Genomic DNA, 12,942 nt, shown 5'->3' on the forward strand with positions numbered 1-12,942 from the left:
AGCCGAAGATGGCCCAACTCCTTTGGCCCCTGCACCCACGTGTGAGACCTGAAAGAAGCTCCTGGCTCCTGGCTTCAGATCAGCTCAGCTCTGGCTGTTGTGGCCATTTAGGTAGTGAAGCAGCGGATGGAAGACTTCTCTTTTTCTGGCTCTACGTTTCTCTGTAAATCTATCTTCCAAATAAATAAAATAAATATTAAAAAAAACACAACTATATGTGAAGGCTTTTTTTTTTCTTAAGTTGAAATAATACAAGCGTACTTCAAAAGTTCATGGAAAAATGGAACTAGAAAATGAGTTTATCCTGGTGCAAAAAATTTTGAAGTCCATGCATAGTTGTTTCACAATTTGCATTTTCTGTGAGCTTTTTTAAAAAAATGATGCACTTTTATTTGAGAGGCAGAAAGAGAGAGAGAGAGAGAGAATCTTCCACCCATGGGCTCACCCTTCAAATTCCTTCAGTAGCCAGGGCCAGGCCAGGCCAAAGCCAGGAGCCAGGAACTCCCTCCAGGTCATCCAGTTGGGAGCAGGGACTCAAGTACTTGAACCATTCCTTGCTGCCTCCCAGGGTGCAGGTGAACAGGAAACGGGATTGGAGGAGGAGATGGGACTCAACCCCAGGCACAGTGGCACAGGAAAGGGGTGTCCAAGCAGCAGCTCGACCCACCACACCGCCCCTCAACTTTCTGAAGACTGCTCATCTCTCTCCTGTGAGGTGCTCACTCGTGCCTCTGGCCAGCTTTTCTATTGATCAGTGTCTTTTCTGCCTTTTAACTTTATTATCCTTTATGTATTTTCAATACTAATCCTCTGTCAATTTTTCTTATAGCAAATCTCTTCTCAGCTTGTGATCTGCCTTTTCAGTCACTGAATGGCATCTTTCAATGAACAAATGTTCGCAAATTTCATTTGTTCCTTTAGGCAACATATATTTTGGATCATCTTTAAAGAAATCCCTCTCTGCTCTAAGGTCATAGAGGATTAGTCTCCTATTTTTGCCCCTTTCAAAAGTTTTCAAATTTTGTCTTTTCCATTTAAACCCTTGACCCACTTAGTAATTAGACAGAAATCGTGTCCCCTTGCTTCCTTGCGTGGATAGTCACTGACTGGAAAGAACATCACCTCCCCAGGGATGCCACAGGGCCACCTCTGTAGTGAGCAGGCAGCCGTGTTTCTGGGCTCTCTGCTTCCTCGGTGTCATCCACCTCTGTGCCACTTCTGGTGCCTTAACTTCGCTAGCTTTACAGGAAGTTGTGTGTCCGGTAGAGGAATCTTCAACAATCCAGTAGGTCTGGGCTTTTTGGATTTGCACATTAAGTTTAGAATCGGCTTGTCAGATACCATGTACGGTCCCTTTAGGATATGGAATGGAATTTTATTCAGTCTACAGATCATTTGGGAATGAAATCACATCTTCAAGACAGTAAACCTTCCTATTCATGATTGGTCATGCTTTCTCCTCCATCTACTGGTAGTCATGATGGGTTTTCCCTCACAATATGGTAATGTGGAAGTTATATTAATAGATTTCCTAGTAAATACACTTTTGGCATCAGCCCAACTTAAGTCATTATAGGTTTTATTGCTCACTATTTTGTTTAAGACTTTTACATCCATGGTGACAAGTGACACTGGATAACACTGTTTTTTTCCTGTCCTGTCTTCTTATGCGATGGAATGTCAAGGTCATGCAACTGTCACAATAAAAGCTGGGGTGGATCTCTCTTTCTTCTAGACTCTTTCAGAATTTGTCTAAGGCTAAGTTATCTGTTCCTCAAGATATATGATAAAAAATATACCTATAAAACCATCTGGGCTGACTGTTTTATTTGGAAAAATAAAGTATTGATTCAGTTTCTATAAATTAAATAACCAATTTTTTCCAATTCTTCCTGAGACAATTTTGGTAAATTTGATCTTTCTGTCCTTTTGACCTTAGTTTTCAAACACTAGCACAAAACTGATAACAGTACATTCCTACCATGCAAAAAATCTCTGCTGCATCTGCTCCTTGCAGCTGTGACTTACTCCACCGTCCCATGTCAGTGCTGGGAAGGTGCAGGAATAACTAACTGCATGTGTTTAATCGACCACATGTAAGCAAACACCATCACCAGAAGACACATTCTTCCTTATCTACAAGATCAAGGATGTAATATAATAACAGAACCCACCAAGGCTGCTGTTGTAAGGATTAAATGAGCTAATACTTGTGAAGTACTTGAGACAGAGCCTGGTACACAATAAGGGCTCTAAAAGTCATGACTAATCACAGGGGACCAGCATTTTGGAGCAGCAGGTTAAGCCACTGCTTACAATGCTGGCCTTTTTGATCCGGCTCCCTGCTAATGCACCTGGGAAACCAGCAGAGGATGGCTCAAGTGCTTGGGCCCCTGCCACCCATGTGGGAGACATGGATGGAATGCCAGGTCCCTGGCTTCCGTTTGGCCCAGCCTTGGCTATTGTAGCCATCTGAGAAGTGAACCAGAGGACAGAAGATCTCTTTCTGTCTGTCTGTCTCTCTTACTCTCTCTCTGCTATTCTGCCTTCTAAATAAATAGTCTTTTTTTTTCCCCAAAGATTTATTTATTTATTTGAAAGGCGGACTTTCAGAGAAAGGAAAGACAGTGAGAGGGGTCTTCCATCCACTGGTGCACTCCCCAAATTGGGGCTGGGCCAGGAAATTCATCCAGGTCTCCCATGTGGGTGCAGAGGTCCAAGGACTTGGGCCATTCTCTGCTGCTTTCCCAAGCACATCATCAGGGAGCTGGATCAGAATTAGAGCAACCAGGACTTGAACCGGCACTCATATGGGATGCTGGCATCTTGGGCCTTGGCTTAACTGCTGTGCCACAATGTTGGCCCCTAAATAGTCAGTCTTTAAAAACATAAATCATAAGATTTTCAGTTCCACTGAAGTGATAGCCTGGTTTTGCTCAACTGAAGTTTAGTAATCTAAAGCAACAGTAACTGTTTATGGACCAGACACTTTCAAATGTGCTCTCATTCTCTTTGGCCCCAGAAAGAGGCAATGAAACACTTGGTTGGCAGTACACCCATTCTGAAACTCGGTCTGCACGTTAACGCCCTGAGATTGTGAACTTAGTGCAAAACAAAGCAAGAGGTCCACTCTAGGGCTGTTCTTACCTAGAGGGCGAGGGCTACACTTTTCTCACTTATATGTGTCATGAGTCCGGCATACAGTAGGCAATCCAAAAAAGTTGTGAGCTCTGGACAAGCAATCCATAACCAAAGAAATGCGAAAGTTATGATGAGAGCTCTGTCTTACAAAGTTTTCATGACTAGATGCCTTTTCTTGATAGGTAAACACATAACTGATTTTATCCACAGCCCCTCTCCTGCGGAAATTCCCATTGTAAAAAGGATTTTCCTATCCTTACAACAGAAGGACACCTGTAAGTTATTCTGTGCCCAGTCCGTTTCTGTATGTCTTAGCTAACAGCAGCAGCAGCAGCAGCAGCAGCCAGTCCTACAAAGAGGCATTCAATTTCTTAGAAGGAAATGTATTGACAGATTTAATTTGAATTGCAACAAAAAAAGTAAGATGGGTTGATGAATGGATGATGGATAAATATGTGACAAAGCTTTTCTGGCAGAATCCAGCTAGAATTACACTGGTGTTAACTGTAAAAGGATTTAAATTGATTTTCATAAACTATTGGGAACATATAAATTTCTATAACAAGTGAGAAACTAATATGAAAAGAGCATGAAAAATATTTATATTCTACATGTAACAAAAGTTATTGCAATATGTAAAGAGCTCATTCTAATTTATAAGAGAAATATCAAGACCCTAAAAAGTAAGTGAGAAAAGACATTACCAGAATACAAATAGGGAAAAAAATAACATGGAAAATATTACCTCTATGAAAGAAATAAAAATTAAAGCAAACCTGACAGACCATTTTACATCTACTTTATTAGCAAAATCAAAACAAAAACACACTTGAATTCACACACACACACACACACACACACAGTGGCAAGGCTGCGGCAGCAATGACACATTCGCATACCTGGCAGCATTCACTGCAAACAAGCACAGCCCACTTGAGAAGCAAGCAGGAAACACCAGCGCGTATCAAGTCCTTTGACCTCCTCAGAATATGAATTGCAATCAGTCAAAAGAAGCCAAAAGATGTTCACTGCAGTATTATCTACTACAGGATTAATCTATGAGCAGCCTAAAAGGCCGTGAAGAGAAGACTTAGTAAATGATGACACATCAGTATAACGAATCATGTTGTAGACACTAAAAAATGACAATAATGGAAGCTTCTGTGGAAATATGCAGAATGTTCCTAACACATAATCGGGTGGAAAACTATTTATAACGGGTGGTGAAACTATAAAAATAAACGAACTGTGCTTTGATGCTGAAAGGGGACATAGACAATTAATGAAAATGATGTGTTACCCTAGGAGGGGACTCTGTCGGATTCCTTTTTCTAGGATTTCCTTTAATCTTGCCGATGCATCTCTCAATTAAAATTAAATCACTGAGAAGCTCATCTCAAGACTGTCTACTCACAGTGCTGAGTTTGCTGCAAATGATGAGTATCCGGCGTTCGTAGAGCATGCTGGCGTACAGGTGCAACATGTTGTTAACATCCACAGCCACAAAATATTCTGTCAGATTTCTCTAGGAGAAAGAAGAAGGGCAAGGTTGGTGGCTTATTTGGTGTGCCCTTATTACAAACAGTACCTAATGAAAGCATGAGAAACAGAATAATCAGAAAGCATCCTCTCTTCTTTCCTGGTCCTGTGCTTTTTACCTGGGAGAGCAAACCCCACTCGTGTATAAAATCATGAGGTGGAAAGCCGTAAGGGACCTCAGCCATGAAGCAGTCTGTGTGGTGATTACAGTTTACGATGTGAGGAGCACACAGCACTGTGTCTGCTCTCCGTGTCAGCTCCTCAAAGGGCTGGACAGGAATTCTGTAGTCTCACAAGTGAGGAAACCACTTGCAAAGATCAGTCTAATAAGCAACAAAGACAGGACTGCCACTCACATCTTCGGACCCTAGATTCTAGAGCCTTCCCATTGTACTGTGCCATCCATCTAAGCCAAAAAAAAAAAGAGTAGCCCGGGGCCTGAATGCAGCTGGCTCGGAGCCTGTTTCTGCACAGCTCCCACCCACCAGCGCCGGTGTGCCCCTCTCCTGTTGTCACTGCTGGTGTCCCTCCCCTCCACAGTTTAAACTCTCCAAAGCGGCTCAGCTGGAATTAAAGCAATTTCGAGACTTACAATTTCCTTGTATTTCACCCAAAAGGGAAAAACTAAAGACAAGCAGCAGTAAGTTGTGACAAAGCAGTGTTTTAAGTAGCTTGATTTTCTATATCCAGGGCTTCACTCTTTTAATCACTGCTACAGATTGGTACTCTTCACATTTCAGACTGCTATACCCTTTCTATACCCACCTAACTTTAATAATACACATGGATATGTTAATTTCTTCAGTGTTACGGGTTTTCAAAGCATATAATATAATCTCGTGAAAATGAAAGGGGTTAGTGAGGGAAGGAACAAGCTGTTGCCAGAGGTCGCAGTTTATGATGAATAAAGATCTATAACTCATAAACTGAAGTAAGCCAGGTGGATTTTATGTGCAAAATAGCATAAGGAGCTTTTCAACAATATTATGGGCTGGGAATGAGAAAGGGCACTCATGATTTATTATTATTTTCCTAGAGTACCTGGTTCCAACCATAAACCATTACAAGTAAAGAAGAAATGAATTAATGGCTTCACATACTGATTAGCAGGTAAGTGCCAGGCACAGTATCACACATTAAACACATGTGATTTTATGCAATCTTAACAAATATCCAATGAGGTCTTCTTCCTTCCATTATATAGGGTTGTTAAGTTTGGGGGAGGTGGAATCAGGGGAGACTCCACACTCTGCAGGCTTTCTTCCATACTGCATTGTCTCATACATGCTAACACATCGACCATACACAAGGCTTTACGTGTTACTTTATCTGAAACCAATCCTTGAACTTGATATTACTCTAAAGATGAGAAAACAGAGGCACAGAGACTGATACAATCTGACAAAGGCCACAGACTATAAATAGTTAAGATTCAATCCTGGGTAGGTCTACTCTGATTCTACGTTTTCTTTAAATATCACCCAAAATTAAAAAGTCATATTTGGAAAAAGAAAGGAGTATAGAAATGAAACAAGATCAAAGTGAGTCTAAAGAGAGGGGAGAAGTTCCATGAAAAATTATCATTACCCCATTAATTGAGTAATTCTATGTGCCAAGCAGTCAGTATTTTCTTCCTTTAAGACTGATTTATTTCTGTGAAAGACAGAGTTACAGAGAGAGGGAGAGACACAGAGAAAGAGCCAGATGTCCCATCTGCTGGTTCACTCCCCAAATGGCCACAACAGCCCTGGCTGGCTCAGGCTGAAGCCACAATCCAGGAGTTTCTTCGGAGTCACCCACATGGGTGGCAGGGTCCAAGGACGTGGGCCATCTTCTGCTGCTTTCCCAGGCGTATTAGCAGGGAGCTGGATCAGAAGTGGAGCAGAAGGGACCTGAAGCAGCGCCCTCGGGGGATGGTGGCAGCTTAACCCACTACAGCACAACACTGGCCCCAGGCAGTAGATGTTTAGCTTGTGTTCTCTCTAATGTTCTCAAGAACCCTGGGTGAGCATTACCTCCATTCTGCAGACGGGACAACTGAGGCTCGGGAAGATTCGGCAGCTTCTAAAGGCCACCCAGCAGGAAAGGGCAGAGCCCAGTTTCCCAAAACCAGGTCTCCTGAGTCCACACTCTGACCACCACACCGACTTGCTTCTTAACAAACTTGGTGAAAACCTGACAGAACACACAGGGCAGGTGGTCTGAACAAGTCAGCGAGCAGGCCCCTCGCCCGGTGGGCTGGGGAAAGCGGAGCTGCTGATGCCGGGGTGGGGTCTGCGCCGCAGGCGGTGACATGGCAGAGCGTTCCTCGCTAGCGAAACGACGAGGCCCTCAGCTGAGCATTTCAGTGAAAGCTTAACTGCTGATGAATTGCATGAATTTTTCTTTTAGGAGAGGATGGAAGTAAAAAGAAAATAGAAATGAGAGGAGCTTAAAGAAGGCCAGAAAGCCCATTAGCACTTTTGACAGATCCAAAGATAACTCTGAAGCCACCAAAACGTGGCCTCTTGAGTCTGCCAAGAAGCTTCACGCTGGGTAGAAATATGTTACACAGCTTGCCGTCCAAATAGGGAGACACAGCGTCAGAGACAGATCCTGCGCCTTATTTTGGTGGGAGAAAAAAAAATCACAAGGATCCTTTTGCAGACAGGAAGGGGGCATTTCAGCAATAAAAACACCACTTGCCCCGGGCACGCCCTCGGGCCCAATCAGTCTCAGGGACTCGGGAGCCTATTCCCAAAACTCTGCACAGGTATGTTAAAAATACGTAACACGCCGCCAAATTCTCTCTAAACTGTCATGTACTTTTTTTGGTATTTCTCATCCCATCTGTGCTGATTACCAAGATATTTGTGTCTAAACAGAAGCTGTCTTTCTTATCTGCTTCCTCCCCTGCCTCTTTCCTTCTGGGACGCCACCCGCCGGAGAGGGTGGGAGTGGGTGGAAGTACCAGCAGCCCTGGGAAACTCGCTCAGCCGTGGGAGCACCTGTGGGTCAGAGAGGGGTCCTGGGGCAACTTAGATCTCCCGCTAAACCCCTTGGAGACAGGGCCTTCCTCCTGCTGCCTGTAAGCCTCTGACAGCCTGAGCCACACTGAGCCGCAACTGCTCGGCGGCGTGGCTCTGTGTTTCACGCTCCCAGGCCTTTACTTCTGCTGCTTCCTCCTAGAATGCTCTTCTCTTCCTTGAGGATATCCGTGTACTTTCCAAGATGCAACTTAAATATCACTTCCTCCTGGAAGGCTTCCGGGACTCATTTGTCAAGCTTCCCTGCCTGTGGGCTTCTAAGACAATTTGTCCCCATTTTGCAAATGTGTTTCAAGTTCAATTTTTTCTTTAGACTGAGGTCTCTTTGGGTCAAACTACATATTCCATCATTTGGTGGTGTGGTGAAAGAATGAGTCAGGGAGTGGAGAAAGCAATGGTTGACGATTAGGGCTCCTTAGCTCTGGGGTGAGCAGCACGGCACAGAGGAGCGCGCCGGCCTAGCGGAGGGGCAGTGTGGCCAGTACAGCAGGAAGAACGAGGCAGTCGACCCCGGCAACCTGGCTCTGAGTTAGGTGACGTGACCAGCTACTTAGTAATGACGAAGGGGTCTTGGGAGGAAAAAGTGACACTGGAGGGGACATAATGTCAGGTAGAAAAGCTCGGGTTGAGGGGGAACAGGAGAGGGGTGACTTTTCAAGGGTATCTATGGCTACGTTTATTAAAAATGTCAATAAGTCTGTGATGTGTTCCTCAAGTAACTGGGGGCACTGTACATGGAAGCAGGTGTTCATCAGGTGTCTGTTGGGTGAGAGCAGTGTGCGAGCAGGCTTCCTCAGCAAGCTGTCCTCCGTCAACAGTGCAGACACAAGGCCCGAGGATCCTAGACTGACAAAAGCTACAGGGTGCACCCCCTCGCCCCGCACTTCCCTCCAGTACAAGTCCTCAACTTCCTTTTTCTGTCTCCTATAACCAGGCAGCAGCCACACTTATTTAACCCCTTCCATGCGCCTAGCAGCACCCTGGGAGCTGGGCCTGCAGAGGCTGAATGTGACATTCATTTTCCAGGAGCCTAGTCTAGGGGTCAGAGGGGCAGATGGCCGAATATCCACTCTGCAAAAATCCTGCGGTCGTGGGTTTACTCCAGGGATGGCTGAGAAGACGCACTCTGCTCATGGCTGAGTGAGGTCCCAACAGAGGAGAAGGTATAGTCTGGGCCTCCCAACAGGCGTTCACTCCATGGATGGGCAGAAGCCATGCCAGGCAGAGGCAGGGAGGTGGAAAAAAGAGCTCCAAGGGTGGGGTGTGGGTGGTGAGCCGGAGCGAGATTCCCGTCTGTGGAAGTGCAGGCTTTATAGGACAAGGAAAGCACGCCACCACCACATTCGTGTCTCAGAAGATCTTCCTGAGGCTACAGAGGACGGGTAGGGGAAGGCAAGCAGGAGGCGGGTGCTTGCTGTATTCTGGGAAAGAGATGGTTCAAACACGGAAGCAAACACTCCAGAGGGAAAGCTGTGGATGCAGATGTGGCAGGTATCTATGAAGTGGAGTCACAGGATTTGGCAATGAATTAGACTGGGAGAGGCAGCGAGGGAGAAAAAATCTCAAATGCACTTCAGATGTCCAGGTTACTTTGGGCAAATGGAAAACAGTTTTTTAAAGGGAGAATCCACTCATTTCATAAAAGTCCTCCGTTTCAAAAAGCATTATTCCTTTAGAACATGGTGTCACTAGCCACCTTATCCTATGCTGCAGGTCCCTTCCAGGGCTAACCCCCTGTGGTTTAAATCCAAACAAAGAGGAGGGAAGCAGCACCTGGCAACACCCCATTCCCCCCAGGAGAGGCCTCACAATGGCTGCTCCCTCCTAGCTGTCCCTGCTGGCTTCTACACCAAGCCAGGCGGCTGGGGACTTGGGGCTCGCTGTGATCCCTGCCTGAGGTTACGAAGCAGGTGGGGGTGGTGGCTGTGGGAGGGGCTGGAATGGGTCAGGGATGGGAGGGGATACAGCACGGCTTAGAGGGAAAGCATCTTAGGTTCAATCCCTTAGGGAAATGAGATAATCCTCAAACCTAAGAACCGGCTCTAAGCTGGGTACTCCTTGGAGCCCCTGAAACAGATGCCGGTCCGCCCCGCGGTCTGCCGATCTCATGGTCTTTGTGACGTTCGAGTTCATCCTCGCTACGGGTGACGAGGACTCACTGCACTGTGCCTGGAAGAGGCTTCCCCAGTGCCAGGCTTCGGTTCTGTCAATGGGTCTGTGTCCTGAAATGACTCCTGTTCAGATTATAAACATCTCACCATAATATACATTTTTCATTCTTTGAAGAAGAATAATTTAGGTTACCTTTGTAGGGTATGATTCTTAAAAGGGAATTATAAATTTGGATTCTAAAATAATCTGTCTGAGAAAGAATCCCACCAAGTCCCATCAGCAGTCACAGCAGAGAAGTATATTCCAGGAAGGAAAGCAGAGTTTGCCCCGAGGTCAAGTGTTATCCCTCTGTGTGAATGGAAAAACCATTAGAATAAACAATTACCTGACAACTCTGAAGAGCAACAATGGAATTCTCTCTAATCTCAGTGCCTGATAATAGGTCTTCTACTACTACCTCAACTTTGTTTATTTTTGAAAGTCATGATGAGCTCATAAATCTTTTCTATATCATGGTGCATCTTTTGACAAAGTGGAGTCTGGACAGTGTTGCATGGAACTGTCCATGCTAAATGCTTTCCTCGCATCATTAACCACTTGGTATGACACTGACCAGATAATTAAGACAGGTTTGTTTAATATTCCAAATGATGGGCTATATGATGAACCATTAATCAAAAGTAAACTTCTAAACCTGGCCACAAAAAAAAAAAAAAAAAAAACCTATATAGTCAGTTTACAATGTAATTATCACAACATATCTGTTCACTATCTGCGAGGTATTTTTTTAAATGCAGGTCAACGATTCGAAATTTATAAAGATTTATGCTCATTTAATTATTGCCTGCATAAAATTCACTCCTACATGTGTTATCTTGATAGACAGAGAAAACCCTGATGAGCAATTACACGGTGATAGTTTTCCAGTGAAAAGGAAGAAAATATTTTTACAAAGAAATCGTAGAAATAATGAGAATTAACTTCAACGGGGATCTGAAAGTGGAAAGAATTAGTTTTCCACATTAGCTTTTCATTAATGCGTTGCAGACAAATTGGCCAAAGAGCCAACTGGAAGGGACTCTCTGTTTCTCTCCAATGGGTGGCTGCATTAATTGATTCATTCATTCCATACAGCTAGAGAGAGCAATTGTGATGTTGTAGCTTCACCACCAATTAGAGAGATGCAGTGATACAATTCTGATCCCCGTACTTACAGAGGAGAGAGGATGTCAACCAAATAATCACACCATCGGGTACTGACACTTAGGGTGACTTCTGAGACGGGTGTAGGCAACCAGGAAGCCAGGGCTGCAGACTCAGCAGCATCTCAACGCCACACCCGACTGGTTCAAGTGTGAATCCAAGTTCTAGCATGCACAGCTGGGCGGGTCACTGCGTGTCTGGACTTCATTTCTTCTTCAGAAGCAGGAAATAACTCTAACGTAAGGCTGCTTATGGATTTCATGGCCTAACAAACAATGCCTGTTCCAATCCACGGTGGGAGCAAACACCAGCTCCTCCTCTTTCCCACACTAACCCTGCTCAGAACATGAGTATCTGGGTGGCAGAATACTGAGCTCCCTACCCCAAAGTCAGTTCATTCTTTCTGTTGCATATTAAAGTCAGTGGATTCCTTACAGAGGACAATCGACAGGTGTGTACAGCGCGTGTCCTGTTTCACAGGCATTGCCAACACTACATTCACCGTACCAGTTCCACACTTCAGAAACTGTGGTGTCAACACGGTCTGCTAAGTGCCTTTGGTGGCTTCGTGAAGTACATACCGCACGAGAGGAAAAGCATGGACCTTCACAACCTAGAACCTCAGCGAAAACCTAGGAAAGACAAGCTCCAGGGAGTCCCCTCTATCAGCTACAACTCAGCACTCAAGACAGAGTCTAGGGAAGTCGTCAAAAGGAGACAAAGAAAAGAATCAGGGGAAGTGGCACTGCCATTACACCAGGGGTTGATCTTGGAACATGCGATCGGTACTTCGCGTGTCAATCACATTGTCTTCATTAGGTGAGGACACAGAGGCGCAGGGAGTATGAGCAGGTGGCCCAAGGTCCCCGTGTGGCGGAGCCCAGGGTCTGGCTGTCTCCCAAACTCATGTTCTCTTCACTGCAGCAGGCTATATCGTATTAACAACCCCATGGTTGTTGCTTGTTTCAATTTGCAATGCAGCAATTTAGTCATTTTAAATTAATCCTTGAAAAATCACCAAGAGATTAAAATGCAAATTTCAACATGGGTAGAGCTCGGTAGTGATTCTAGGTCAAAAATCACACAAATTGGTCCTACGAAAGTTCAGAGTCTCCTTAGAGAAAAAGCTTTCCTGTTTCATTTTGTATTTGAGATACAAAAAATCATTTTTTCCTTCCTCATGAATATCCTAAGACAGCTCTAGGGAGAAACAGAAACAAAACCTTACAAACCTGGGTCACTGCACCCCAGGAGGATCAGACTTTGGGCTAGCAACTTTAGAACTGTGAGACCAGGGCTCCCTAAATGTAAAATGGGGCTCACGTCCACCCCTCATGGAGCAGCGGTGAGGATTAACATGGAGCCTTGGATGTTGGGAGCCTGGCAGATTGGTATTACCATTCTGCTTAGGAACAAACAAGGCCAGCTTTTTACTGGTTTGCAAAGAAGGATTTAGGAGACAATGGGTCATATGCAGGGAACCGGTTCATTAGTGGCAAAAACAGCAGAAGGAATGTGAATTTTTTAAATGCTGGGGGCGAGAGAGGCAACCGAGTGCAGATAGGAATTGGAGGTGGGGCAATGGAGAAGGTAGTTTTAAAATACAGATTACTTTAAGTCTCAGTAATTGTGGTTTTGAAAATTAAGAAATTATCAGAACTTTCAGGTACCTGAATACTAATTTCTCAAGGAATTCTTGGTCTTTAAATTTAAAAAATATATAGATGGATAAATCTAACCTCAGCATTTTTTTAAATCATAGCATTACTTATAATAGAAAAAGATAAATAATCAAAAAGTCTCTTCATAGGAAAACACAGTAAAATATGGTAGATTAGGGGCCAGGATCATGGCATAGCAGGTAAAGCAACTGCCTGTGACGCTGCCATCCCCTATGGGCACCAGTTCACGTCCTGGCTGC

General features: G+C 44.6%; 1 protein-coding gene across 13 annotated transcripts in view; it reads right to left on the reverse strand.

Moving 5' to 3' along the window:
- DENND1A (DENN domain containing 1A) overlaps positions 1–12,942 on the reverse strand; it is a 558,482-nt gene that overhangs the window by 242,862 nt on the left and 302,678 nt on the right. For all 13 annotated transcript variants that reach the window (XM_070056538.1, XM_070056536.1, XM_070056525.1 and 10 more), the window contains one exon: positions 4,556–4,666. In XM_070056538.1, the coding sequence (XP_069912639.1) occupies positions 4,556–4,666 (111 nt within the window). The remainder of the gene's footprint in view (positions 1–4,555; positions 4,667–12,942) is intronic.

This window comes from Oryctolagus cuniculus, chromosome 1 (assembly GCF_964237555.1).
Source record: "Oryctolagus cuniculus chromosome 1, mOryCun1.1, whole genome shotgun sequence".
Lineage (NCBI taxonomy): Eukaryota > Metazoa > Chordata > Mammalia > Lagomorpha > Leporidae > Oryctolagus > Oryctolagus cuniculus.